The sequence below is a fragment of the Phaseolus vulgaris genome, chromosome 8 (genome assembly GCF_051622355.1).
Source record: "Phaseolus vulgaris cultivar YP4 chromosome 8, ASM5162235v1, whole genome shotgun sequence".
In the NCBI taxonomy this organism is placed as follows: Eukaryota; Viridiplantae; Streptophyta; class Magnoliopsida; order Fabales; family Fabaceae; genus Phaseolus; species Phaseolus vulgaris.
The window spans coordinates 1,960,034-1,986,505 of NC_143505.1; the positions used below are offsets into that span (position 1 = coordinate 1,960,034).

General features: G+C 31.3%; 6 protein-coding genes across 7 annotated transcripts; 5 read left to right on the forward strand and 1 right to left on the reverse strand.

Moving 5' to 3' along the window:
* Positions 1 to 2,400: 2,400 nt before the first annotated feature.
* Positions 2,401 to 5,412, forward strand: LOC137823357 (proline dehydrogenase 1, mitochondrial). Of its 2 annotated transcripts, none has more exons than XM_090293877.1 (4): positions 2,401 to 4,000; positions 4,136 to 4,781; positions 4,871 to 5,111; positions 5,228 to 5,412. In XM_090293877.1, exons 2-4 carry the CDS (start codon positions 4,175 to 4,177, stop codon positions 5,265 to 5,267), a joined length of 888 nt encoding a protein of 295 aa, XP_090150003.1. In that variant the 5' UTR covers positions 2,401 to 4,000; positions 4,136 to 4,174; the 3' UTR covers positions 5,268 to 5,412. The 2 variants fall into 2 exon arrangements, with proteins under 2 accessions (XP_090150003.1, XP_068484560.2); XM_068628459.2 differs by having other exon boundaries at positions 2,403 to 3,258.
* A 5,937-nt stretch (positions 5,413 to 11,349) lies between these two features.
* Positions 11,350 to 12,773, forward strand: LOC137823358 (S-adenosylmethionine decarboxylase proenzyme). Its single transcript, XM_068628460.2, has one exon. The coding sequence runs from the start codon at positions 11,485 to 11,487 to the stop codon at positions 12,553 to 12,555; it is 1,071 nt and encodes a 356-aa protein (XP_068484561.2). The 5' UTR covers positions 11,350 to 11,484; the 3' UTR covers positions 12,556 to 12,773.
* Positions 12,774 to 13,979: 1,206 nt separating this feature from the next.
* On the forward strand, positions 13,980 to 15,189 carry LOC150025334 (uncharacterized). The gene is made up of 3 exons (XM_090293880.1): positions 13,980 to 14,095; positions 14,297 to 14,365; positions 14,981 to 15,189. The coding sequence occupies exons 1-3, from the start codon at positions 14,042 to 14,044 to the stop codon at positions 15,047 to 15,049; spliced, it is 192 nt and encodes a 63-aa protein (XP_090150006.1). The 5' UTR covers positions 13,980 to 14,041; the 3' UTR covers positions 15,050 to 15,189.
* A 2,771-nt stretch (positions 15,190 to 17,960) lies between these two features.
* LOC137825892 (uncharacterized) lies at positions 17,961 to 19,116 on the forward strand. The gene is made up of 3 exons (XM_068631695.2): positions 17,961 to 18,117; positions 18,671 to 18,733; positions 18,822 to 19,116. The coding sequence occupies exons 1-3, from the start codon at positions 18,031 to 18,033 to the stop codon at positions 18,897 to 18,899; spliced, it is 228 nt and encodes a 75-aa protein (XP_068487796.2). The 5' UTR covers positions 17,961 to 18,030; the 3' UTR covers positions 18,900 to 19,116.
* A 334-nt stretch (positions 19,117 to 19,450) lies between these two features.
* Positions 19,451 to 20,699, reverse strand: ATA1 (TAPETUM 1). Its single transcript, XM_068631768.2, has 2 exons — positions 20,647 to 20,699; positions 19,451 to 20,316 (listed from the first exon to the last, which is right to left on the reverse strand). Exons 1-2 carry the CDS (start codon positions 20,697 to 20,699, stop codon positions 19,491 to 19,493), a joined length of 879 nt encoding a protein of 292 aa, XP_068487869.2. The 3' UTR covers positions 19,451 to 19,490.
* A 433-nt stretch (positions 20,700 to 21,132) lies between these two features.
* On the forward strand, positions 21,133 to 23,577 carry LOC137824296 (pentatricopeptide repeat-containing protein At3g02490, mitochondrial). Its single transcript, XM_068629870.2, has one exon. It carries the CDS (start codon positions 21,393 to 21,395, stop codon positions 23,280 to 23,282), a length of 1,890 nt encoding a protein of 629 aa, XP_068485971.2. The 5' UTR covers positions 21,133 to 21,392; the 3' UTR covers positions 23,283 to 23,577.
* The last annotated feature ends 2,895 nt before the right edge of the window (positions 23,578 to 26,472 follow it).

A 26,472-nucleotide genomic window follows, 5' to 3' on the forward strand; every position in this document is an offset into this window, starting at 1 on the left:
AATTTAAGAATTATTTTATAAATTTTTATTAATAATAAAAAATCACTCTAAATATAAATATTTTTATTAATAATAAAAAAACCACTCTAAATATGAATAACCACGTAAATAAAAAATATTATGAACTTCATTTATCCAACTAATAATTTAGAGTTTTAATTTTTTCCATTATTTAATTATACATTATTTATTATTAAATTGCATCATTAGATTCTAAAATATACCGTTGACCATATATTATTTATTACTGTTTTTGCTAGCTAGACAATAATCTTAACAGAAGAGTGTAATTAATATCATTATTTATTTTTAAAAGTTAACAAAATCAATTTTAAAATCCACTTCGTCCCAATAAATTTATTAAATAGACAATAATTTAAATATAAAAATATCAATTAAATAATTTATAAATGTAAAAGCTTCTGTAAAACATTTGTAATTCTAATTGTATACCTTCAATAAAAAAATAAGAGATAGTGAGGTTAAGGCGTTTTTATATTAATATAAATTCATGTATGTTTTATTAAATTTGTGTTTAATTTGAAATATATATTATTTACTTTTATTCTTTCATATTTCTATTATTTAGTTTAATTATGGTTTTTATTTATATATATTTATTGCATTTAATTTATACCCAGTTACTTATTATGTTTATTAATTTATAATTATATCATTTACTTTACAGTTACACATTAGTTCTGATTTTATTTATATTTATATAATTTAAATTATTTCCAATCAATATTGTTTTTTTTAAATTTTATAATTATGTTATTTATTTTTTTATCTATGACATTAATTTTTTTATTAAATTTAGAATTATATGATTTAATTTGTTTATATACTACGATCCTCTTTATTAAAACCATAATAAATTATTTAATTTATCTTATCATTATGTTATTAAATTTATCTCCATTTACGTCCTATTAATTTGTATTTTTGTTATTTTGTTTATTTGAGATGTACTTACTCATATATCATTATTTATTTAAAGTTTTTTTTATCAGCATTTATTAAAGGTCTTAATTTAATTTTGTATTATTTAAACATCATTTTTTATCATTTGAAGAAAAAAAAATAAAGTAATTTTTTTATTTAATGAACTTGGATTAAAAAAAAGTTAATTATATATTCTATTATTAATTTTATATTTTTTTATTTGTTTGAATGATGTTATAAAATATTAATTAAGACGAATATCACATATTTTATAAATAGTTATCATAATTTGGTATACTAAAGAATGAAAGGAAGAGATCATATTAGAGGGTAAAAAAATATTTACCATAGAGCATAATAACATTTTGAAGTAAAATATTCATATATTAAACTTGAGATTATCTAAATCTTGTTAAATATCATTAAGGTTAGGTGAATATTTTGATAGTTTAATAACATTTTGAACTAAAATAATCATACACTAGACTTGAGATTATCTAACACTTATTCAACATTATATTAAGATTAGGTAATGATTATATATATTTTTGTGGACTAATAAATAACCAATATTCTTAAAATAAATAATTATATTTTTTAAATAGTTTTAATAAAAAATACTTAACTATTTAATCACTTTTCAAATAACTTTTATGTTTAGTGGATAATTGAAAGTGGAATATGAATCACGTGTTTAATAAATTAAGATTCAATTTTATGATTGTAAGTCAAATTTTAAGTCTCAATTGTCTATATTCTATGTTAATTTTACTAAAATTAATATGTAAGACTTATATTTTTTTGGAAATTCTTCACTAAAATATTGTCAGACTCGTGAAAAACTTGTTTTAACGCTTTTAAAATATATTAAATATATAGATAACCCTCCCTCCAACACCATATTTATTTTCTATATAAAAAAAGTGCGATTAGTTAATGGAAATTTTTTTTGTTGACATCTAAAATGTAAAATACATACAAATCATTATAATAATACAATAATGTTTTAAATTAAAAAATAAATAATTAAAATATTAATTTATTATTGTATACGATGTCAATACATCACCACTTTTAATTAATAGGTAAAGTTTAAATTGAAGTAGTAAATTGATAAGAAAAAAAAAGAAAAATCTCTTTAACATTACCAAACATATATTTAATAAACATTTATAATAATATTTTGAATTAAAAATAAAAGAAAAACTAAATAAAATATTGTATACAACTCTTATATATAATAAAGATTAAATTTATAATTAAATAATATAAAAAATATTAGAAGTTATAATATGTTGGTATAAAAAATATGGATTGTGAATAATATATTTTTTAATTTTAAGAAAAATTGGTGAGAGATGAAGAGATGAGAACAGATGGCAGAGTACGTGTTGAGTGATGAGAAATAAGAGATAATGAAGATTGGTATAAGGTGGATCTGTGTCAGCACCGAATGTGTCTGAAATATTTGAGGCTTTCGTTTCGTTCCTACAGTTACGGTCACTTCAGAAGACTAAGAAAAACACAAACACAAACGTGTGTGGTTTTACGAAAAATAGGTACTATGAAGGGAGAAAGAGAAAGAGCACGTTGCATGGTGAGAGTCCTATAAAAAGGAAGAGAAAGAAGAGGAAGAGCAGAAGTAACATTTAGCATCTCACAGGGCTTAGGAGTCCCAAAGAAAGAGAGAGAGAGAGGAACCAAACACAGGGAGGAACAACCCAACACCAACACCAGCCCCAACAAACACCGTCTAACGTTGTTTGTTACATGGCCACCCGTGTTATTCCACCAAGAATCCTAAGGAACCTCCGCTACAACACTGCCACAAAACCCCTCAAATCCGTTCAACCTCCTCTCTCCCCGTCTCTCTCTCCTTCTCCTTGTCTCCCACCCCCGACCTCCACCGTCCTCCGCCCAGCCGCCACCCCTGACCTTAACTTCCACGACGTTGAAAAGCTCTTTTCCCACGTCCGCACCACCTCGCTCCTCCGCTCCGCCGCCGTCCTCCACGCTACCGCCGTCGAGCCCTTAGTCGACTTCGGCTCCTGGCTTCTGCGATCCAACCTCGTGAACGTCCCCGGCCTCCGTGAACTCATATTCGCCACCGTCCGCGCCACCTTCTACGACCACTTCTGCGCCGGAGAAGACGCCCCCACCGCCGCCTCCAAGATCCAAGAACTCAACCACGCTGGCCTCCGCGGCATGCTCGTTTACGGGGTCGAGGACGCCCTCGACAATGACGCCTGTGACCGCAACTTCAGAGGGTTTCTCCGCACCATCGACGTCAGCCGATCTCTTCCCCCTTCTTCGGTAACCCCTTCTTCGTTTTTCTCATCCTTCGCCTCTACTTTTATTCATTGAAAATGTTTTTCACTAGACAAAAAATTATACGAATCAGCATCAATGCATACCCGTGATCTTGATCTATCTTTATACAGAAGCCCCTGCAATGTATGTAATGTTCTACCATTTCTGATGCATTCAACACATAACATGGTCTTTAGCTTTTATTTCTGTCATGTGTCACGTTGAGTTCATAAAATGTTTTGGTTACTGATCGTATAAACAGGACACCGTTTTCATTACACCAATTTCATGCAATAGATTGTTTGACAGGTTGCATAAAATCTATAAGAGCAATGTTTTTTCTTCTGTTGTTGTTTGTTTGTTTGCTTGTTTGTTTTTGGGTTTTTGCATGTAACAGATGGGCAAGAATGGTGTGATCTGGAAGTGACTGACAAATGTACTAAATGGCATTGTTGAAATGAGAAATGGAAACGGTTGCTTGATTGGGGTCCTATCTTTGCTCGTGAGCTAGCTAGCCTTGATGTGGTGACGTACATGGAATAGGAGTGAAATCTAGTAGCACTACTGTTAGATATGATGTTATTGGAGAGGGAGAAAAGATTGGTGATTTCACTGGTGTCACAATTGCGCGGTGCTTGAAATGGGGTAGAGCGGAGTGTTGGTTTTTCTTCAACAACAGCGTTGATCGACTTGACTACTAAGCTACTGTCTAGAACCATCGGATTTCCTTGTCAATTTCCTTTTGGTACCACCGAACAAGTAGACCACGCAAATCATGTGGCTGCTTGTGCTTTTTCCTTTCTTTTCACGTGGAATGTGGTGTGTTTTAGATGTTGAGTGGGGATGATGATGATTCTAATGAATTTGTTTGATGTGACAGGTGAGCTTTGTGATCGTGAAGATCACTGCAATATGTCCAATGAGTCTTTTGGAAAGAATGAGTGACTTGCTTAGATGGCAGCACAAGGATCCTTCTTTCAGTTTGCCATGGAAGCAAGATTGCTTCCCCATTTTCTCTGAGTCAAGCCCTTTGTACCACACAAGGACTAGACCCGAGCCTCTCACCCCAGAGGAAGAGAGGGACCTCGAACTTGCAATGCAGAGATTCCTCGAGCTCTGCCAAAAGTGTGCACAATCCAACATTCCTTTATTGGTTGATGCTGAACACACTTCTGTTCAACCTGCCATTGACTACTTCACCTACTCCTCCGCCATCGTGAACAACAAAGATGATAACGCCATTGTATATGGCACCATTCAGACCTACCTGAAGGATGCCAAAGAGAGGCTGCTGCTGACAGTAACGGCTGCAGAGAAGATGGGAATCCCAATGGGGTTCAAATTAGTGAGGGGTGCTTATATGTCAAGCGAAACAAAATTGGCTGAGTCTTTGGGGTATCAATCCCCAATTCACGACACCATCGATGACACACACGAGTGCTTCAATGCCTGCTCATCTTACATGCTCGAGAAGGTTGCTAATGGCCCGGGTGGAGTTGTTCTTGCAACTCACAATGTTGAGTCAGGTACAATACATCATCAGTTATCATTCATTGAGTTTAATGTATATATGTCTTTTTGAAGAAAATTGTTATAAAAAATAATAAATGTGTAGGGAAACTGGCTGCTGCGAAAGCTCATGAGCTTGGGATTGGAAAGGTGAACCACAAGGTTGAATTTGCGCAGCTGCATGGCATGTCTGAGGCTCTTTCCTTTGGTCTAAGCAATGCAGGGTTTCAAGTGAGTAAGTATATGCCATTTGGACCTGTGGAAACTGTTATGCCATATCTCCTCAGAAGAGCTGAAGAGAATAGAGGATTGTTGGCTGCTTCAGGCTTTGATAGGCAACTGATGAGGTGAGCAGAAACTAAAATAAGAGTACTTTATTTTAACCACTCTCCATTGTGGCATATACACAAATATTTGGTTGGTGTTCTTCTGATCTGGCATTCATGTTTTGCTTTATCTGCAGGAAGGAGCTGGGAAGGAGACTAAAATCTGCTGTCTTTTAATTTCAATTTGATGGGACGAATACTTGGGATGTTATAATGTATTGCTTTTAGACAATAGGATTTGTTACATTTGTGTACAAATTACAGAATCCTGTTATCCTTTTTGAAATGTTACTTCAAATCAATGAAAAGTACATTTAACTTTGATTTTGTATTTTAACTATATTCCACTAGTGTGCCAAGACTGAAGTTATTTTTCTTAAAGAAAACACTAATAATTCAACAACTTGACAACAAAACCATAAACACATCAGTAATATGAAAATAAGATAGCAGTTACAGCCTGAATTCACCAAATGGCAGCTATAACAGCCTAGTGTTTAAAGATTTAAATTGATATGAACATCAAGTAAACAAAAAGTTACTCCACCAGCAATGATTCCAACACCAAGACAAGTTGCATATTCAATTTGTGTGCTGTTCTTGTCACTTTCAAATCAAATTGGTCCATTTCATTTGGGAAAAAAATGAAGGGGAGATAATAATTTGTTTCATTTGCTAGGAAGAGTCCAAAGGTGCTTTCTCAAACCATAATAATTACAACTTGTTCACTATCATAATCTGATAGGTAGCTATAGACAACCATTTAACCAATCAATTGGGCAAGTGTCAAAATCAAATTCAAGGAAAATGACACAAGCTCAAAAGTAACCAATGATAAATTTAAAATTGAATTATAAGTTAAAGATTTCATGGCCGCTATTATGAGTTGGAATCCATGGATGGGTTTAGGGTTTAAGATTAAAAAAATGATGAGTTTAGAGTTTAGAAATAAACAAAAAAACCAATGTTTAAAATTTGAGTTTGCTATTTTTTTTTCTTCCGTGATGGAACTTCAAGATCCTAATTAATTTTGCTGTTTTTTTTTCTTACTATATTTTCTTTATTTGTTAAAAAATGATTATTCTTGACATATTTGAACATTTTGATAGTTTTAATATAATAAATATTGTTTGAATAGTGTTATTAAGAATTACTATTGAATTAAAACATGACTTGTGCAAAAAAATTAAAATAGTAATATAATATTAAGTAAAAATATATATTTTTATTGATGCATGTGTATGAATGAAGTTTTACTCAAATAAAAAAATGAAATCTTTACTCTCTGCTTAAAAGAGTTAAAACCAAGTTTAGAACTCAATTTTTGTGGACTATTTTTTCAATTGAAATCCTGAAGTTGTATTTATTTTTTAATTGGTCTATCGATATTCGTTAAGGAAAATTAATGATGAAAACTTAATTTAAAAAAACAAAGGAAAATTAATGATTAAAACTTAATTTAAAAAAACAAATACATATTTGAAAACTCAATTTAAAGTGTTATTTAGAGACTAAATTAATATTTTAAAAATAGTTTATAAATCTAAGTAATTTTCAAATTCTTGTAGGACATTTTCAGAAAATTTCTTAAATATTTTATAAAATCTCTAGAATTTGAAGACTATTAGTTAAACTTAAAAATATATATAATGTACATACATAAGAGTGTATAAAAAAAACCGGGTCAATATATTTTTTTTTAAAGATTTTTTCTTTTAAAAAATCTTATATTTAAACTGTTTAGTTTGAGGCAATTTCTTACTGCAACTTCATAGTTTCTTCCTGCACCTCCATAGGTTCACATAGCACTTGAAAACGAACCCCAACGAGCAAAAAAGAAAACCAAAACGAAGAAAACCATAAAACCCTAATTTTTGCAGCAGAAGATGATGAATCGGTTCACATGAAAACCAAAAGCGAAGAAAACCATAGAAAATCTAATTTTTCCAGCAAATGAAGAAGAATGAATCGGTTCACAGCACTTGAAAACGAAACCCGTCGAGCAAAAAAGAAAATCAAAACGAAGAAAACCATAGAAACCATAAAACCCTATTTTTTTTTCCAGCAAAAGAAGATGAATCGGTTCACATAGCACTTGAAAACGAAACCAACCAAGCAAAAAAGAAAATCAAAACGAAGAAAACCATAGAAACCATAAAATCCTAATTTTTACAACAAATGCAGAAGAAGAAGATGAATACACACATAGAAGTTGAAAATGAAAAAGAAAACCAAAGCGAAGCGAAGAAGATGAAACGAAAGAACAAAACAGAAAAAGAAAGAAAAAAAGAGAAAACATTGCGGAGAAGAGCCATGGAGTTTCCACAGCCATAGAAGCCCTAATGCAGAAGAAGATGAATAGATTGGGCCGAACTCTGGCCCAACCCACCAGAATGAAAATGCATCAAATGATACCACGTGTCCAAGCATGAATACATGACACGTGTCCAAATTTCCACTTTAAGTAAATACGATTTTAGGTTTTTATAGATATAGATAGATTTATTTTAATAAAATTAACTATTTATAATAATTTAAATTATTTTATTATTATTAGTTAAATTTGGACAAAATTTAGGTGTTGGGTGACAAGTCAGCAAAAATAAGTAGTTATTTGAATTTTAAAGCATAGTTACCTAAAACATAAAATAGTGAGAATTTGTCTACGAGTTAAAAAGAAATAGTTAATCTGTCCCTTATTAATATTAACTAAAATTAAAATTTATTAAAATTATAAGAGAATTTCATAAATCTATAATAACTTAAATATTAACAATAAATTAAAATAATTATTATTATAAATTTATAATATAATAATATTATATCAATATTTAAAAAATGAGAGGAGTATAGTCTTCTCTTTACATTAGTTTCTTTACTTGTTCCACTCCTCAAACAATTTTTTTTTTATATTTGACCATTTAGATTACACATTAAATTAAAATAAAATTCATTAAAAAATTATAATTTTTAATAAATTGAAATCAATAACAAAATGTTAAAAATAGTAGTATTGAAGTATATGAAGAGAAGGTCTAGAATAGAAGAATGATCATGACTATAACTTACACATTTATTTCTCTACAATCTCATTTTTCTTTGTAACACCCCTCCATAAGTTCTAAAAGATACTTTATTTTGAATTATATAATTTAATTTTTTTTTCTAACATTAGTAATCCAAAAGTAAATTATGGTGGTGTAACAAGAAATATATAGAGAATTAAAAGAAATAGACGAACTTAGACATACAATAAAATGAACGGCCCAAAAGGGACTAGGCCCACGCCCACCTAAACAATGAACACGTGCTTTTGCTTTTCCTAATTAAATGTTAAAAGGGGAATAAAGGAAATGTATATCACACAACAAACTAAGTGCTCTATAATTAAATATTTCTTTTATGCAAGGCATATTCCTTCTATATATTTTTATTACTGTAACAACTTTCTAAATAAGATTTATCTTATTATAGAAGGTGAATCCCAAAAATTTAATTTTATCTGTTTTCTAAATGGTACCCAAAAAGAATATAATAAAATTTTTAAAGTAGATGTTTAGATAGAATAAGTTGACTTAGACAATCATATACACTGTTGATTAGTCAGATTAGAAGAAATGAATTGAGAGAGAAGGAATGGTGAAAAATATATAGAGAAATGATATGAAGAGAATGGAATATTAAGTGATGTGGGACATGTAGATGCAGACTGTGGCAGGGATAAAGGATTCAATCGAATTTAGAAGTGAGAAAGAAGAAACAAAGGCGATTCGATGTGGGGCAAATGGCAGTGAAATTTGAACGGAGGGGAGGTAGCAGAGGCAGAATAAAACATCCAATTCCCGCACAAGAATATGAATATCAAAAACCAAAACCACTTTTCTTCATTCTTTTTATGTGACTTGCGTTTCGAACATCCTTACGCACACGTACCCGCCCATCATCCTCTTTTCAAATCACATCTTTCCTCTCTTTTTCTTCTTTCCATTTAACTCCCTATCATCTAATTAATATTCCTTACCCTATTTTTCTAAAACATATGTATAGAAATTATTGAAGAGGTCAAAAATAAATACCATAGTGACCTTTTTCTTTTTGAATAACAATGTTTTACTATTATTGTTTTTTTTTCTTTATTTCATTTTAAACCTAAAACATTTTTTACTATTATTGTTTTTTTTTCTTTATTTCATTTTAAACCTAAAACATTTAAAGTATATTCAATAATTGCAAGGTACAAAGGGTAAAAATTCAATTAAGTCAAAAGGCCAACAAGTGAACACTATAATTAGGTGATCTACTTAAGAGGTAGGTAGAGTGATTTTTATCTGATAACTAAACAAATTGTTTCTGACTTTATCACTAAAGTTCCTTGCAGGTACACACCCACCCAAGAATAATCACGAGCCTAAAAATCGAAAGTTGAAACTGACCAAGCACACAAGTGAGAGTCCATATCCAGCAACTAAGAACCAGTCCAAGCCTAAACCATTAGATTCAGTAGCTGAAGGACCAGTACAGTAGCGAGTGCCTGACAGACCAAAAAGAGAAGAAGAAGATCCCAAGCCCAAACCAGTGAATTTAGTAGCCAAAAACCCAGTATAGCAGCGAAAGTCTGAGAGACCGAGAAAAAGAAGAAAAATTGTTTCTAAGATTCTCTAAGAACATTTTAGTATCCACGTGAAGTCGAGAAGCAAGTTATTTAAAGAATAATAATTCTTTCTAAGGCCCGATATATATATATATAAAATAACTTATTATATATTTTTAATGCAATTATTTTAATTGAAATATTATCATTTAGCATACCTTAAGTATAATATAATTTATATATTATTATAATCTTCATTTGTATTGAATGTAAAATACTGGGTGAATTATATTTTAAAAGGAAAGAATAAAATTACATATTATAATGTGAATTTACTAAAATTTAAGATTAATAAGGCCTCTAAAAAGCAATGTATATATTCTATAATTAATGAACGATAGAATTAAACGCAGTATTACTTGTTTAGCACGTAAGCTGAGATTCTTTGCCAAAATTGACGGAGGAGGATAAGGAAATAGAGAAATAGAAAATTGAGAGGGCATTATCGTAGTTTCCTATTCCCCTCGGCTCCTATATAAGTTTCATCTCTTCTCTCCGTAACAACCCAAGGATTTTCAGCATCTCAAGAACCAAAACCCTCTCTCTCTCTCCAAATTAACCTCAGCATAATCGTTTCCCTTCCTTGAAATTGTTCTGAGATTATTTCAATCGGATTAATTTAGATTCGAAGTTCAATTTCGGGAGGGGGATATAAGACAACTTCACTCGCGTATATATAAATGTAAGCACCAAGTTTTTGTATTCTTTTTTTTTAAGATTCTTGTTTATGTGTCGAGGTATACACCTGAATATGGTTCCATTTTTATATGAAGTAGTGAATTGAAAGAGAGAATTCGCAATTAGATTTCTGTTCTTGGTGTTGTGTTATTGTTTCCAAACTTTTTCCGGTTTTGAAATTTCAGGTAAACCTTTTGTTTTAATCTGAATGTGTGTTTTTGCTCATGTTCTTCAATTATGTTATGGGGACTGGGACGAACATTTTTGGGTTTCTGGTTTTTAACAGTGTTAATGATTTTTTATTTATTTATATTCTCTCCAGCTTTATAACCTTTCCAGAATGATCAATGCTCTTGTGTTTTTTAAATTTGTTTTTGAATAAAAAAGATTAATGATCTAAAAGAATATCTCAGATCATTGTTCTTGTGTTTTTTTACACACAGTCTAGGCATGATAACATACCTCATTTTTCCCTTGTATGAACTGATTATTGAATTTGTATCATCATTTGTATTTATTTGTTCAAGATATTGAGAGGTTTCGCCACCTACATGGTGAATTTGTTCAAGATTGCAATTTTCCCTTCGTCGTTTATATATAATCATGTTCTTCTCACACAAAAAAATCTAGGATTCATGTTTGTATAGCGATTGCTAACATTCTGTCATTGATTTTGCTTTCTTCTTTTTGCAGAAAGGTCTGAATGATCTGATGGAGTCAAAAGGTGGCAAGAAGTCGTCTAGTAGTAAATCCTTTTCGTACGAAACTCCTCTCGGTTACATCATTGAAGACGTTCGCCCACACGGTGGAATCAAGAAATTCAGATCCGCTGCTTACTCCAACGTAAGTTTTTATGTTTTGATGATTAAATTAAGACATTTAGTATCCAAAATTGTGTTTGACACTGGAACTTGTCTATTGCAGTGCATCCGCAAGCCATCCTGAGATTCCCCTGGTTGTGTGACATAGCCCCCGTCTTCATTTTGTCTCCTCTTTTTCTTTTTCTCTCCCTTGTGTTTTTGTTCTCTTCCTACACAGCAAAACTTTCGTTCATTTCTAGTCAAGATGGCAGGCTCAGCCATTGGTTTTGAAGGTTATGAAAAAAGACTTGAGATATCATTTTCTGAAGATGGTGTGCTTGCTGGAGGATTGGGTCTGCGAGCATTGTCCAGGGACCAATTGGATGAGATTCTGAACCCAGCGGAGTGTACTATTGTTTCGTCGCTTTCAAACGATTATGTTGACTCATATGTTCTGTCGGAGTCAAGCTTGTTTGTCTATCCTTACAAAATTATCATTAAAACTTGTGGGACTACCAAATTGCTTCTGTCCATCCCCGTCATTCTCAAGTTAGCTGATGCTATTGACATTTCTGTGAAATCTGTGAGGTACACCCGCGGAAGCTTCATTTTTCCTGGTGCACAGACTTTTCCTCATCGTAGCTTTTCGGAAGAGGTCTCTGTTCTCGATAGCTATTTCGGGAACCTTGGTAATGGCAGCAAAGCTTACGCAATGGGCGACCCTTCAAAGTCACAGTTATGGCACATCTACTCTGCAAGTGCACAGGCAAAAGAATCACTAGACTCGGTCTATGGCCTTGAGATGTGTATGACTGGTTTAGACAAGGATTGTGCTTCTGTATTTTTCAAAGAAAATACATCTTCAGCAGCTTCGATGACTGAGAATTCTGGAATTAGATACATCCTTCCACAGTCTGATATATGTGACTTTGAATTTGACCCTTGTGGATATTCAATGAATGGTATAGAAGGGAATGCAATATCCACTATCCATGTCACTCCAGAAGATGGTTTCAGTTATGCAAGTTTCGAAGCTGTTGGCTATGACCATGATGACAAGACTTTATGCGAACTTGTGGATAGGGTTTTAGCATGCTTCCGTCCAGCAGAGTTTTCTGTTGCTCTGCACATTGACATGCATGGTGAAATGCTTGACAAATTTCCCTTGGACATCAAAGGTTACTGCTGTGGAGAGAGGAGCTTTGAAGAGCTTGGAGTGGGTGGTGCAGTTGTGTACCAAACATTTGTCCAAGGCGATGGTAGTGCGTCTCCCAGGTCTATTCTGAGATGCTGCTGGAGTGAGGATGAAAACGAAGATGAAGCAAGGGAGATATAATTATTTTTGGTTTTTATGTTTATCTTTACTGTGTGTTTTCATCTAAATAAACTTGGGGGTTATGATGTGAAAGTGAAGCAATAATCGTGCTGTGCTGCTTCACTTTCTACTTTGTTTTGTTTCTGTGATTTTCTCTTTACAACAGCCAACTCATATGATGCTGTTGCAGCTGTTTATTATTAAAATATAATAAATAAATAAATATATTTTTATTGTAACTATAGTTATTGTAGTTATTAGTGAGACGTGCTCAAATCTGTTAAATTAATGTACTTTAGTATGTTTTTATTTGGATTTGCGATTTTAATTTATACCATTTCCTGATAAATAATAACGCTAAAAAAAAACAAAGTTTGAAAGAACTTGGAGTATTTTATTAAGGTCATATTAATCTCCGATAAAATGCTAAAATATTTTTTTTTTAGTGATATAATGGTGAAAAGAAATGAAGAAAATTTGAAAATATATTGTTTGATTATGTTATGATGTAAAATTAAAAATTATTTTAAATTCAGTAAACTAATATTTTAATAATACTAAATTAATATTTTAATAATACTAAATTAAGGTTGTATTAAAAGTAGATACATATTTCTAGTTAATATGGTGCAACGTACTAAGATTTAATATTAAAAATGTTTTAAGTAATAAATTTTAGAATGTTAAAATAAACTAGATTTAAGTAATAATATTAGTAAAAGACAATGAAACCAGCTAATAGAAAAATTACTCCGATAAATATTATTTTTTGTTTAAAAGAGTATTTAAATTTATATTTTATGATGAATGAGTAAAAATAAAAAATGAATTTGAAACTAGTCTAATTATCTTCCCCTTCTACTCTGTATTTCCATAGGCAAATTCTTTGGTGCCATTATATTTTAAGGGATACAGGATTTTTTCTTCTCATCTCTTATTTTTTTTTAAATATATAAAATTAAAATTTATTTAAAACCATGTGTGCCGACGACAACATTCCTTTTTTAGTTAAAACATTATAGAAAGTACGAATATCCATGTAAAAGAAATTTGAAATTTATGTACGTAAATATATTTTATATATATTGAAATTAAAGACAGTTTATATATATATATTTTTTTTTTACTCATCCAATTTATTAAAATATTTTTTAAAAATAAAATCATAACCAAAAAGAAAAAGTAAAAGGACAATACATTAAAGATGTAGATATCAAAAGTTTGACATGGTTTGATTTGGTCTTAGAATATGTTGGTTGTTGGTTAACAAGTGTTGAATCTTTAATTTTATTCCTCTTATGACATGACATGTGTCAAAGAAACCATGGAAATTAAGAAAAATTCAATCTGAAATAGATCCCAAGAAATAGGGTAAAACACGTGTTAGGCAATGTAGTGTTTTGAGAAACTGTATAAATCTGAACAGAGTTTGCAAAGTTATCTGCATCTCAAACTCAACAATTCTTCATTTTTTTAGTTCATTCACTCACAGTTTAGAGAAGAAGATATGGATTCCCAGAATGCGAGTTACAATGCTGGAGTGACCAAAGGCCAAACTCAGGTTTTCTTTCCTCTCAGTCTCCACAAATTTCTGCATAACATCTTTTCAAGTTTTACAATTTATAAGAAAAATATCTATTTTATTGCATGTTCAAGTTTTCTGAACTGTATATCAGGACTAGTTAATAAGATGTTGTATAATTCTTATGGCATAAGATTTTTGTTGTTGTTTTTAGTGCTTCCAAATTGTATGTGGTTACAGGAAAAGTGCAGCAACATGATGGACAGGGCTTCCAATACTGCTCAGTCAGCACAAGACTCCTTGCAAGAGGTATTATAAATTTTGATTTTTAGATTGTTAATGTAAGTTAAAGATTGAATATTTCCTGCTTTTTTATGTTTTAATTTTTTCATTCTTTCGGTGATTCTTTTGATATCTATGTGAGAGTAAAATATTTGTAAAGACACTTCAACGTTCAAGTCAATCGAATTGTTTATCTAGTTTGTAAGTTTATGATTAAAACAATCATTACTTCTTATTATGGTCTCCTCTTATTTATATTTTTCTATTAAACTGTTTGATATTATGTAAGGACGAGCACAAACTCAATTATTCCTTAATAATTTTTTATTTTTTAATTAGATTTAATCAATTTAATTTGCAAATTAACATGGAACTCAGTATGGTCAAAAGGTCGTGTTGCCGCACAAGGTGATAGACCTTTCGGATTCTTGATTTCTGCCACCACTAATAAAGAATAGAATTAAAAACATTTTATAATATATAAAAAACATAAAAATCTTATTTTATAAAGTTGAATCAAAATTATATTTTTTTATATAGATGGAGAATAAAATAAAACAAGTTTTCAGTAAAATGTATTTCATAGTGATTGAACCTTAAAATGGATATGAACAATTATGGATTTTATTTGATATTTTGCAGAGTGGTCAACAGATGAAAGCTAGGGCAGAAGGAGCTGTTGATGCCGTGAAGAATGCAGTGAAAAAGTAAGGAGCAGTGGCTGATTTTGGTGGATTTGGTTTTCCTTGACATTGCTACTTCAATTGTAGATTTATACATTTCAAGTATTTCATTTCATACCAAATGTAATGAGGACAAAGTTTCAAATTCCAATTACATAAATTATCATATTAGTCCCTGCTTATGAGTTATATGAATCTTCTACAAGAAGAAAAGAGACAATTTTCATTTGGTTTTGTTTTGCATGGTCTTGAAGAAGGTAAACATAGAAATAGTTAAAAAAAGTATTAGTGATTATGAAAACTAAAAATTTGAAAAAAAGGAACACTATCAACTCCATAAGTAATTTGAAAACTATAGCTTCTAAACAAAGATAAACAAATCATTACAGAAAAATTATACTATAAAATTTATATAAGACAAAATACTTCCATTTTAAATTTATTCTATCAATATAATAATATATTAATAATTTATATTAAAATATAAAAGATATAATTAAAATAATAATATATTAAATCTTAAAGTGGAAGTAATTTTTCCATCAATGCGCTCATCATTAAAATGGTGACCAGAATTTAAGTTAAAATTGGATGTTATAGCATAAAATTAGCAAGCAAATAAATATTTAAAATATTTTTTTTTGCTTATAGAGAACACTAAAAGAAGTAAAAATCAGTTAATATTTCTATTATAGGAGTTTAATCTTATAATCTTCTACTAGAGAAACATTTTTCTTTCAACAAAAGAAAAAATTAACTCATAAATTAAAGTGAAAAAGTCTTCTAATACTAACAAAACAAAAATCATGAACAAATTTTGAAAATATTCATTTTAAAATACTACTTTACTCTCTTTTTATTGCTAGAAGATACAAATAAGAACAAAAACATCATTAGTTATTGGACTGAAAAAGGTTTAAATAGTTTTTTTAATCATTTAAAAAGTTTCTTTAAAATTGACCGAATTATTGTTATATAATTTATATTTTTTAAATATATATAATTACAAAAAAATTAATTTTTAGAAATTAAAATAATTAGTTGCAATAATAACTAAATTAAAAATCATTTTAGAAACTAAAAAAAAATTAGCTTTTAAATTTGGTCTCTAAAACCTTAGTAAGATATCAATTATTAGAAACTATTTAACAATAATAAAAATTAATTTAGAAACTAAATTTTGTTTTAGTTTCTAAAATGTTCTCTAATTTAATTACTATTGCAACTAATTATTTTGGTTTCTAAAAATTAATTTTTATCTCATGATTTTTTTTAGTATATATATATATATATATATATATATATATCGTTACAATTCAAAAAGTTTTATTTTATTTATAAGAATATATTTATCATGTTAATGTGACATTAAAAGTGACGTATTAATCTTTCATATATCTTTATTCGTAGACATTAAACAAGATAAATCCTATAAAAAAAATACTAAATATATATGAAAAATAAATACAGAATTTCCTTTTAACCACGAATTAATTTGCTTCCGTTTTTACCAAGAATTAAATCATGCTAAATAATGTATGAGAACAAGGTTCGACACATAAAAAAGGGAGAAAATATAAGAAATATAAGAAATTGGAAAAACAAGACAAACACTTAAGTGTGTCAAGTGTGTTTTACTGGGTGTTAAAAAAAAAAATTTCCAACACTTAATTAGTTTACACTGTTTTTTCATCTTCGGATCTCAGATCAATTTATACAACGGAAAAAAAATATTTCACACCCTTTATTAAATAAAAAACCTGATAATTTATTTTAATAATATAAAAAAAATATATTAATAATATTTAATTTAAAAAACAAAAAAATGATTAAAATACATTGATGTATTTATTCGTCTTTTTTTTATTATGGGTTATGAAAGTAGCAATACTCTTGTAGAAATTGAAAACAAACATATTTAAGTATTCTGCTAATCAATAATTTTTAAATTTTTCATTTTTAAGATATAGAATTAAGTGCTAGTATTTTTTTAGTGATCATACTTTTATTTTTCGGATCATTAGATTTATTTTCAGAAAAAAAATTAAATCTATAATTTTATAAGATCTAAGTACTTTTTTTTTATATCTAAACACTTATTAATACTTGATTGTGCCACATGTTTTTAAGATATATTACGTGATTTAAAATATGATATTCATTATTACATATATTTAACAGTAATTAATCAATCCCATCTACTTTATAAAACTGTTAAACTGTGCGATAAGAAAATCATTAAATAAAAATTAATTTTAAAGATGAAAAATAATTAGTCACTATTAGCTAAATTAGATATTATTTTAGAAATTAAAAAAATAGTAGTATCTAAATTAGTTTCTATAGTTAATAAAATTTATAAACTAGTTTCTAGCAACCAAGACAAGAATCTAAAATAATTAGTAGTTAATAAGATATCAATTTATAAATTTTATTAATAATAGAAACTACTTTAGATACCAATAATTTTTTTAGTTTCTAAAAATAATATCTAATTTAGTTAATACAGTGATTAATTATTTTTTTTCTCTAAAATTAGTCTCTATTTAATGATTTTCTTATAATGTATATCTCCATCATCTGGTATGTAATATAGTTTTATAAAATAACTTTTGCTTATTTTAATTCAAGACTCACTTCATTTCACTTATCTTAATTAACTACGTATGCATGGATTCCAAAAATGCATGCAATATCACACTTTGAATCATTCTCTTGTTATGAGAATTTGTCCATGCATCAATTCAGCAACCACCTTCTGAAAATGGCACTGAATAATTCTCCACAACTCCTGAAAAATAGCACAACCCAAGAATCCTTCTAACATAAGCAAATGTTAGGAATAATCCACGTGGCATTAGACAAACCTCGTGAATAACGCAATTCTCAACCAAACTTGCATATAAATATGAAGAGTGTAGGAACTAATCTTCATCTCAAACTATAATCATTCTTCATCTTCATTCATTACATTCAATTCATTCGTTAAAGTTCATTACAGTTCAAAAGATGGATCCTCAGAAGATGAACTACCAGGCTGGAGAGGCTGAGGCCCAACAAGCTCAAGCTCAAGCTCAAGCCCAAGGCCAAGCTCAGGTTTTCTTACTCCTCGTGTAAATTTAGTCTTTTGGACTGTTTCTTAATGCACCTCCATATCTTCTTTTCCCACCCCATATTTCGAATTACATAATCCAAAAGTTAATCTCAGTTTTGGAAATAGCTTACAGATTATGTAATCCATAATATATTTTTAAAAAATGGTATTCTGGATTATATAATTCGGAAGTCTGGATTTGAGAGTAGCTTCCAGATTATGTAATCCAAACACACATTTAAAATAAGGTTTATATGGATTACATAATCCAGAAGTTAATCTCATATTAGAAAAGACTTCTGGATTGTGTAATACAAAAACTAATCATGCATCTGAAAAAAGATTTTCAGATTTTGTGATCCAGAAAACGAATTACAAATTTAGGAAAACTACTTTCAGATTACGTAGTCTAAAATATTGTATAAGGACATTTTTAGAAATATTAAAATTTATGGAGTGCAGGAATAAACAATAAACAGTTGTCTTTTTGGATGTGCTCTAATTTTGTATTATGTAATTTAAAAACCATATTTTTTGAATGTACAATGGGAAAAGGCTAACAACTTGATGGACATGGCTGGCAATGCTGCTCAATCTGCTAAGGAAACCATGCAAGAGGTTCCAATTTTGAACTCATAAAATTGAATGCTTTGTTATAAACTACTCAATACATTAATGTACATGTTTTTCTTAATTGTATATGCAGGCTGGTCAGCAGATGATGGCATCAGCACAAGGAGCAGCTGAAGCTGTGAAGAATGCAACTGGAATGAACAAAAATTGAATTAATTAAGAGGGAAATGCACGGATCCTGATCATCCAGTTTCACTTAGATTTTGTTTTTCTGTATTGCTTGTTTCTTCTTGCTGTGAGAGAGCATTGTTTAAGAAATGCTGTAGTTTGGTTTTTGTTTTCAGTGTACTCCTTTTTATGAGAACTCTATGATGTAGCTCTCATTTCATTATTCAATAAATCTTTTAGCATAATTTAATACTTCTAAATTTCCCTCATGATTAATGAGAAATTACACATATGGTTATTCCAATAGTTGATTATATAGCAAAAATCAACATAGTGTTGTTAGCACAGCTTGTCTGAATTAAGTAAATCAGAATTTAGCATCAGTGGTACAATAACGTTCGAGAACGAGTGACCTGATAAGTCCAACAATATCATATTAAGAAGTGAACTTTAAATTTAACTTAACCTCATAAATCGACTTATAAGATGAGGTTTGCATCCACTTATATATTATGAAATGTCCTAATATGTAATCGATGTGACGTGAGATCTCCAATAAATATAGAATAAAAGTAAAATTTGATAAGAGGCTAATTCAGTTCTTTGCATTTTCTTCTTAAAAATGACTATTAGATTAATTGGTAATTATGTTCTCTTCTGGCTTATGTTGGTACATGTAACACATTCTACTATCAGCAGATGTGTATCCTCCATCTACACGAAGATTGTGTGCTGTTATGAAGCCAGACTCATCACTAGCCAAAAACAGAGCAGCATGTGCCACATCTTCAATGGTTGCACCTCTCCCCTTAAGTAAACTTGCCCTTGTCCCAATATATTCATTCAAACATTCAGGGGTAATGTCAACATTAGCAAACCTTTTAAAGGCACTGATAAGCATCTGAGAGGGAATCCCATGTGGGGAGATGCAGTTAACACGGATCAAATGCTCTCCCAGCTCACAAGCAGCACTTCTCACCAATCCATCTATTGCTGCTTTTGTCATGGTATAGCCATGCAAGGCCAAACCACCCATGACAGCTGCAACACTAGAAGTGCATATGATGGATCCTCCTCTTTGGCCTTTGATCATTGCCCTTGCAGCATGTTTGATTCCATGCACTGTTCCATGAAGGTTGATGGAAAATAAATGCCTCACTTGCTCCATGTCAATGGTTGTGATGCTTCTTCCCTCAGGGCCTCCAATTCCAGCATTGCTCAGCATGATGTCCAGATGGCCCTTCCATGACACTGCAAGGTTAATGGCTGATTCAACATCATCTTCCTTTGAGACATCACAGTGTATGTAGCGTCCCCCTATGGACTCTGCCACATTGGCTCCTAGATCATCAAGCACATCAGCAATCACCACATGTGCTCCATTTTCTGCAAACAGTTTAGCTGCAGTTGCACCAATTCCTCTTGCACCACCAGTTACTACTGCCACCTTATCAGCTAGCCTTAACAACAAATTAAAAACATGGTTAAATTACAAACATATTAAGTGGACCGAATGACACGATAACTGATAGTCTGATAAGTTTAACAAATAGTTATTAGGATAAAGTCCAAAATGACTCTGATAGCATATTAAGAAATGAATATCTGATATCATATTAAGAAGTTGACTTTATGCCTAATTCAACCTCGTAAAACTGGTTTGCACCTGTTTATATACTATGAAATACTTTTATCGCTAGTCTCTAACATAACAAATCTTATATTTAGTTTAACATTATTATCGATTTTCTGAAAAAAATGTACGATGTACAAGATAACAGTGTGCTAACCTTTTTGCAGATGGTTTGGGAGTTTCTATGTTCTGAGTCATGTGTGGTTCCATTTCATTGATGTATTGTTTTGTGGATCTTTGTATGATCAACACTTAAATATTGATCAGTTTGTGTGTAGAAATGCTTTGGTCCTGGCGTAAACATGCTTTTGCTACCTTATAACCACTACTCAACTCACTTTTTCATATTCGTAATTTATTCTCTTCATGTATTCCATGTTTATGGTTCAGCTAATTTCATTCAGATCTCATGTTTCCAAGAAGAAAAGAAAAAGTTATCAAGTTAAAGATCAAAGGAACGCAAAAATGGTTATTTTAATCCTTAAAAGATGTTTTATTTACTATCAGCTGAATCAGTGTTATAAAAATCTCTTCTATAAATCAAAGAATTTAAAAGAGAATTTTGAAAAATATAATTTCTTCATTAATTGGAAAGTAATTAAAACAAAGCAAAAGAGAAAAAAAGAAAAAAACAAGTGCCTGGTCAGAAAAATAGAGATAGATAATAGGATAAATTTCTGGTATACAAGATATGGGGTGCAAGTGGAAAACATGGGTGCAGAAATCAATCCAACAGTGCCTTCAAATTAGTAAGCCCAAATTATATTGACCAAAAAAAAAACGTTGCATCTCCTAAAACCCTAGTTACTGTTACTCTCTCTTTTTCCATGTTTGTTTCACAAACGCAAAATCTGGATCCATTTCGTCTCAAATCACAATCTCACGATTCGTGTGTTTGCAGAAATGAGATACCAATGGCGTCTTCTTCACCACCTTCTCCGTTCTCGCCCCTGCATTCCCAATCACTCTCAGGTACTTCCCTCCTCCTCTTCAATTTCCCGTCGTTTCACCGTAAATTCCTCCTTCCCGTTAAACCCTAGTTTCCGTCGTTTTTCTTCCGAACCTGTTCTCGATCACTCCGATAATGACCACGTCCTCGTCGCCGACGTTTTCTCCAAACCTACGGATTCCGACGACGTGAAAAACCTCGTCGAATCGAATCGCATTTCGATTACTCACGACGCTGTCCTCGCGGTTCTGTTGAAGCTCGATTCCGACGTTGATGCGGCGCGGAGGTTCTTCCAATGGGTTTCGGAGAACTACCCCGAGAAGTTGAGCTCCAAGTGCTACAACTCGATGCTGCGCGTTTTGGGGACCAATGGTTTGGTTCACGAGTTTTGGGAGTTGGTCGATTTAATGAAGAAAAAAGGGTATGGGGTTTCCAAAGGTGTGAAGGAGAGAGCGCTGGAGTGTTTTCAGAAGGGTGGAATGAATGGTGACGTGGCGAAGTTGAAGGGTTTGTTTGATAACTGGAATGAGAAGAACTGTGCTATAGTGTGTAGGATTGTGAGGAACAATGTGTGGAGTGATGATGTTGAGAGGCAGATTAAGGACCTGAATGTTGGGTTCTCCGGAGATATGGTTAAGATTGTTTTGGAGGGATTGGCATCGGAGCCGGCTAAGGCGCTGATATTTTTCCGGTGGTTGGAGGAGTGTGGGATGTTTAAGCATAATGGGGGAACTTACAATGCAATGGCGAGGGTGTTGGGGAGGGAGGACTCAATTGATAGGTTTTGGAAGCTTGTTGGTGACTTGAGGAGTGCTGGGTTTGAGATGGAGGTTGAGACCTTTGCTAAGGTTTTGGGGAGGTTCTGTAAGAAGAGAATGGTAAAGGATGCTGTAGAGCTTTATGAGCTTGCTATGGCTGGCGCGAATAAGCCTTCGGTTGAGTGCTGTGTCTTTCTGTTGAGGAAGGTTGCTGCTGGGAAAGAGCTGGATATGGATTTGTTTTCGAGGGTTCTAAAGGTTTTTACCGGAAGTGGGAATGCGTTGACTGATTCTATGGCTGATGCTGTGCTGAAGTCTTTGACCAGCGTTGGTAGGACTGGAAAGTGGAACAAGGTTTTGAAAGAAATGGAAGATTGTGGGTTTGTTGCTGGTGGTAATTTACGGAGTAAAATTGCCTTTAGACTTAGTGCTGCCGGTAACATAGAACAAGCTCACGAGTTCGTGTATAGAGTTGAAGCATCTGGGTGTAATGCGAATCCCAAGACATGGGAATCTTTGATTGAGGGGCATTGTGTTGCCGGAAACATTGATAAAGCTTTTGATTCTTTTAAAGAGATGGTTGATAAAGAGGGGATCACTTCAGCAGGCTATACTTTTGATGTGTTAATGAATTCACTTTGCCAAATGAACAGGGCAATAGATGCATGTAAGATTCTTTGCCGACTAGTGAATGAAAAACAGCTAAAACCCTGGCATTCTACTTACAAGCTGTTGGTAACCAAGTTATTGGATCAGGGAGGATTTGCAGATGCTTTGCCTATTTTGGGACTAATGAGAAACCATGGATTTCCACCTTTTACTGATCCATTTATTGAACACCTGTCGAAGAGTGGAAGCTATGATGACGCGGTACTGTTTCTCAGGGCAATGACTTCAAAGAGGTTTCCGTCTACATCTGTGTTTCTTCGTATGCTTGAAGCCTTCTTCAAGCACGGAAGACATGAAGAAGCACATAATTTCCTTTCTAAATGTCCACGGTTCATTCGAAATGACGTAGATGTCTTGAATCTCCTTTATTCCATGAAGTCCAAAGAAGCTGCTTCTTCTGCTATCTTGGCGGCTTAAGTTTGCGGAATATACTCGGAAATTTTGGTGAGTGCTTTTTTCCCTCATTTAAATTATTGAAAAAAAAAGAGTTGAATCATGCTCTGAATAAAGCCAAACAAACCAAAATTTTTGACATTTTATAATCCCATGCAACTTGTATTTCACATACAAAACGAAATTCTTTGTCTCCAACATTATTGATTAGTGAAGTGTAGTTCGATGCATCCTGAAATGTACATCGGATATTGAGATGATGCTATATAAGCAACCATCTATGGAGGTGTTCAATGTTATCCCAATATTTCATAACAAATCTACTTTTTATTAATTAGAGGAGAGGACGGGCAAGAATATAGCACTATTTGAACAGTTTAGTCATGTGAAATCTTTTTATTTTCTTCTATTATAAATATTTATTAAGTGTATCGTTTAAAAATTATTATTAATGAATTTCTTCTAGTACAAAAGAGGTTTGTTAATGTGCAAAACAATTGGAGTCCGTTTCTTTTTTCCAACCATAGCTGATTTGGTCCGAAGTGATGTTGTAAATTGAGAGCTTTAATCTTCAATTCGAAAGTTATTTCTGATGTTACCCCTTCGATGATGAAACAAAGCAAGAACATCATCAGCTCCATAACTATTAACGGTCATAATTTATTTATGATTACGGAACACTACTTTAGATATTGATTTTGGATATTCTTGTCACATCGATAAAGTGTATACTGGTCCTCCTTTTAACGTTTCATATTGGGCCTAACAAATTTAGATCCATCCACCATATGTCAATTCCAACATGCCCCAGATTGTTATTGAAAATGACAAAAATTCTATCCTAGAATAACGAAAATAATCTTAAATAAAAAAGAGTGTAAATAAAAATTACTTATGGAACCTCTTATCCCGAAAATATTCTGAATTTGGATTTCCTGAATATTTTTAAATTTTGGAAATTTTTATCCAGGATGATTTTCAATTTTGTGTTTTGGATTTTTTTGTCCAGAATGTTTTATATTTTTGAATTATATTTATTATTCTGAATTTTTCAAATTTGGGTTAAGAATAATTTTGGAAATTTCAAAAAATATAAGATGCCAAATTAAAATTGATATGGTCCAGGAAGAAATTGCCCAAATGTGGTGGATTTATTTCATATAAAGGCACATTCTGGACGAAGAAGCAACCATTTAACCATTTTCTTTTTGCCCATACAGAATGACATTTGAAAGAACTCACGCCACTAATAGTAAGGCTATATGTAAAAAGCCTTATAATTGATGCAAGGAAGTACAAGCAAACTGTATATATTGAAAAAAAAAAGATTTTTTATAATTTAATCTGGAAAATAAATTAAAACCACTCTATTTGATTCAAAATTTGAATAAATTACCAATCATGATGTTTCAATATATAATGAATTTAAAAATAAATATACATAATAAATTTTTAATTAAATAATATAAAAAAATATTGAAATAATAGTACTAAAAAATATGTATTGTGAATGTATTATTATCCAATGAAAAACTAACAATACAATAGTAGCAAGTTAAAATTGGATACGAGATTCTACGACGAAGTAGAAAGGTGAAAGAATGAAGATAGCTTAAATATTACACACTTAACTTTCTTGGTGGCTAAAGTGACATGAATGCCTTGGATAATCGTTCTATTTTCTGAATGCATCTCACGGTTCACGTAATAATCATTCTTTGAACTATTCAATTTTAGTTTATGGGTGGTGTTTACAAGAACCGTTTTTCACTTGAATGTAAGATAAATTTAGGATATTATTAATTCTAAAACAAAGCAAAAGAACATTTTTCTCCATCCATATATTTTCTGTTTTATATTTTAAAGTTACTTTTTTATCACAGTTTTATCTTTAAAAAACTTTTTATGAATTGAAAGAGAAATGAGTATATAAATTATTTTATCTCGACCTTATATAAGACTATATTAATACCGAAACCTGGAACATTTTGATAGCAAAAAAAGAAAAAAAAATATGAACAAGCTATTGCCAACTAAGAGACGTGTGTGTTTATTTGTGTCTTTTCCCAACAACGGACCACCCTGTTCCTTGTAGTTCCAAAATCAATGACCTAAACTATGTTCCAACTTATAACCACAACTGCATTCTTCCTTTCTTTCAAAGCAAAGTAACACTCTTTCCCTTTTCATGCTACCCAACACTTCCACCACAAAAATTGAACCAACGTTTACAATGCCACTCCTTTATCATTTTTTTAACTTTCTTCCAACGTTGCCCCAGAAGCCTTGTTCTCAAGAAAAAAAAGGCATAATTCGGTTGGCCATTGTACCCTTCACCAACAAAAACAATGAAACAATAACCAAACAAACAGAATGATAATAACTTGTCTGGAAAGAAGTTCCTCAATTTGTCAAACGCCAATCAAAATTTGATTTACTTGCCATCATATTGATAAAGACTTTTCCTATAGGTTTCAACATGTTATTTAAGTTCAAACTTTGTTGCATCCCTTATGAAAACTTTCTGTAATGTATCATTATGGTGTATGTAACTGAGTCTGGGCAATGAAAATGTTGGGTTTTGTTCTCGTAAAGGAGGTCACAACAGTGCTGCTTAAGACACGGAGGTCATTTTGGTTCCTCTCTGTATCAAATACTTGAAGGAATTGAGAGAGAAAGAAAGGGGTGTGTGTGGGGGACCAAAGCATGCATATGCTTTTTGTTGCTCTATACATGCATGCTTTGAGACTGCTAAAGTAACTGTCATGGGGAGGGAAGGAATTTTTGAAATTGGCTTTTATTTTCGTTTTGTCTTTGCAACAAGCATGCGTCTGGTCTTTTTCTACTCTTTGAATGCCATTTGGCTATCCATTTTTGTTTCATTCATTACAACATATTCCATGAGGTTTTGCTCTTTGCCTTGTAACACTATATTCTTTTCTACATACTAGGTAACTCAATAGTCAATTAAAGTACACAGATTTAGGTGAAATCCTTAATGTCTGTAATTGAGTATGTTCTTTTGTGCCTTAAATCACAAAATCTGATTGCACACTCATCATTAGCTTAATAATATATGCACCTAGATTTCAGTTTAGAACTTTGTCACATCCTCTGAAAATTAGGTGGTTCTTATTGTGTTTTGAGAAGCATATAGAAAATGATACTCCAAGTAACATATTCTTCATTTGCTCGAAAATACCTCATTCTTCTG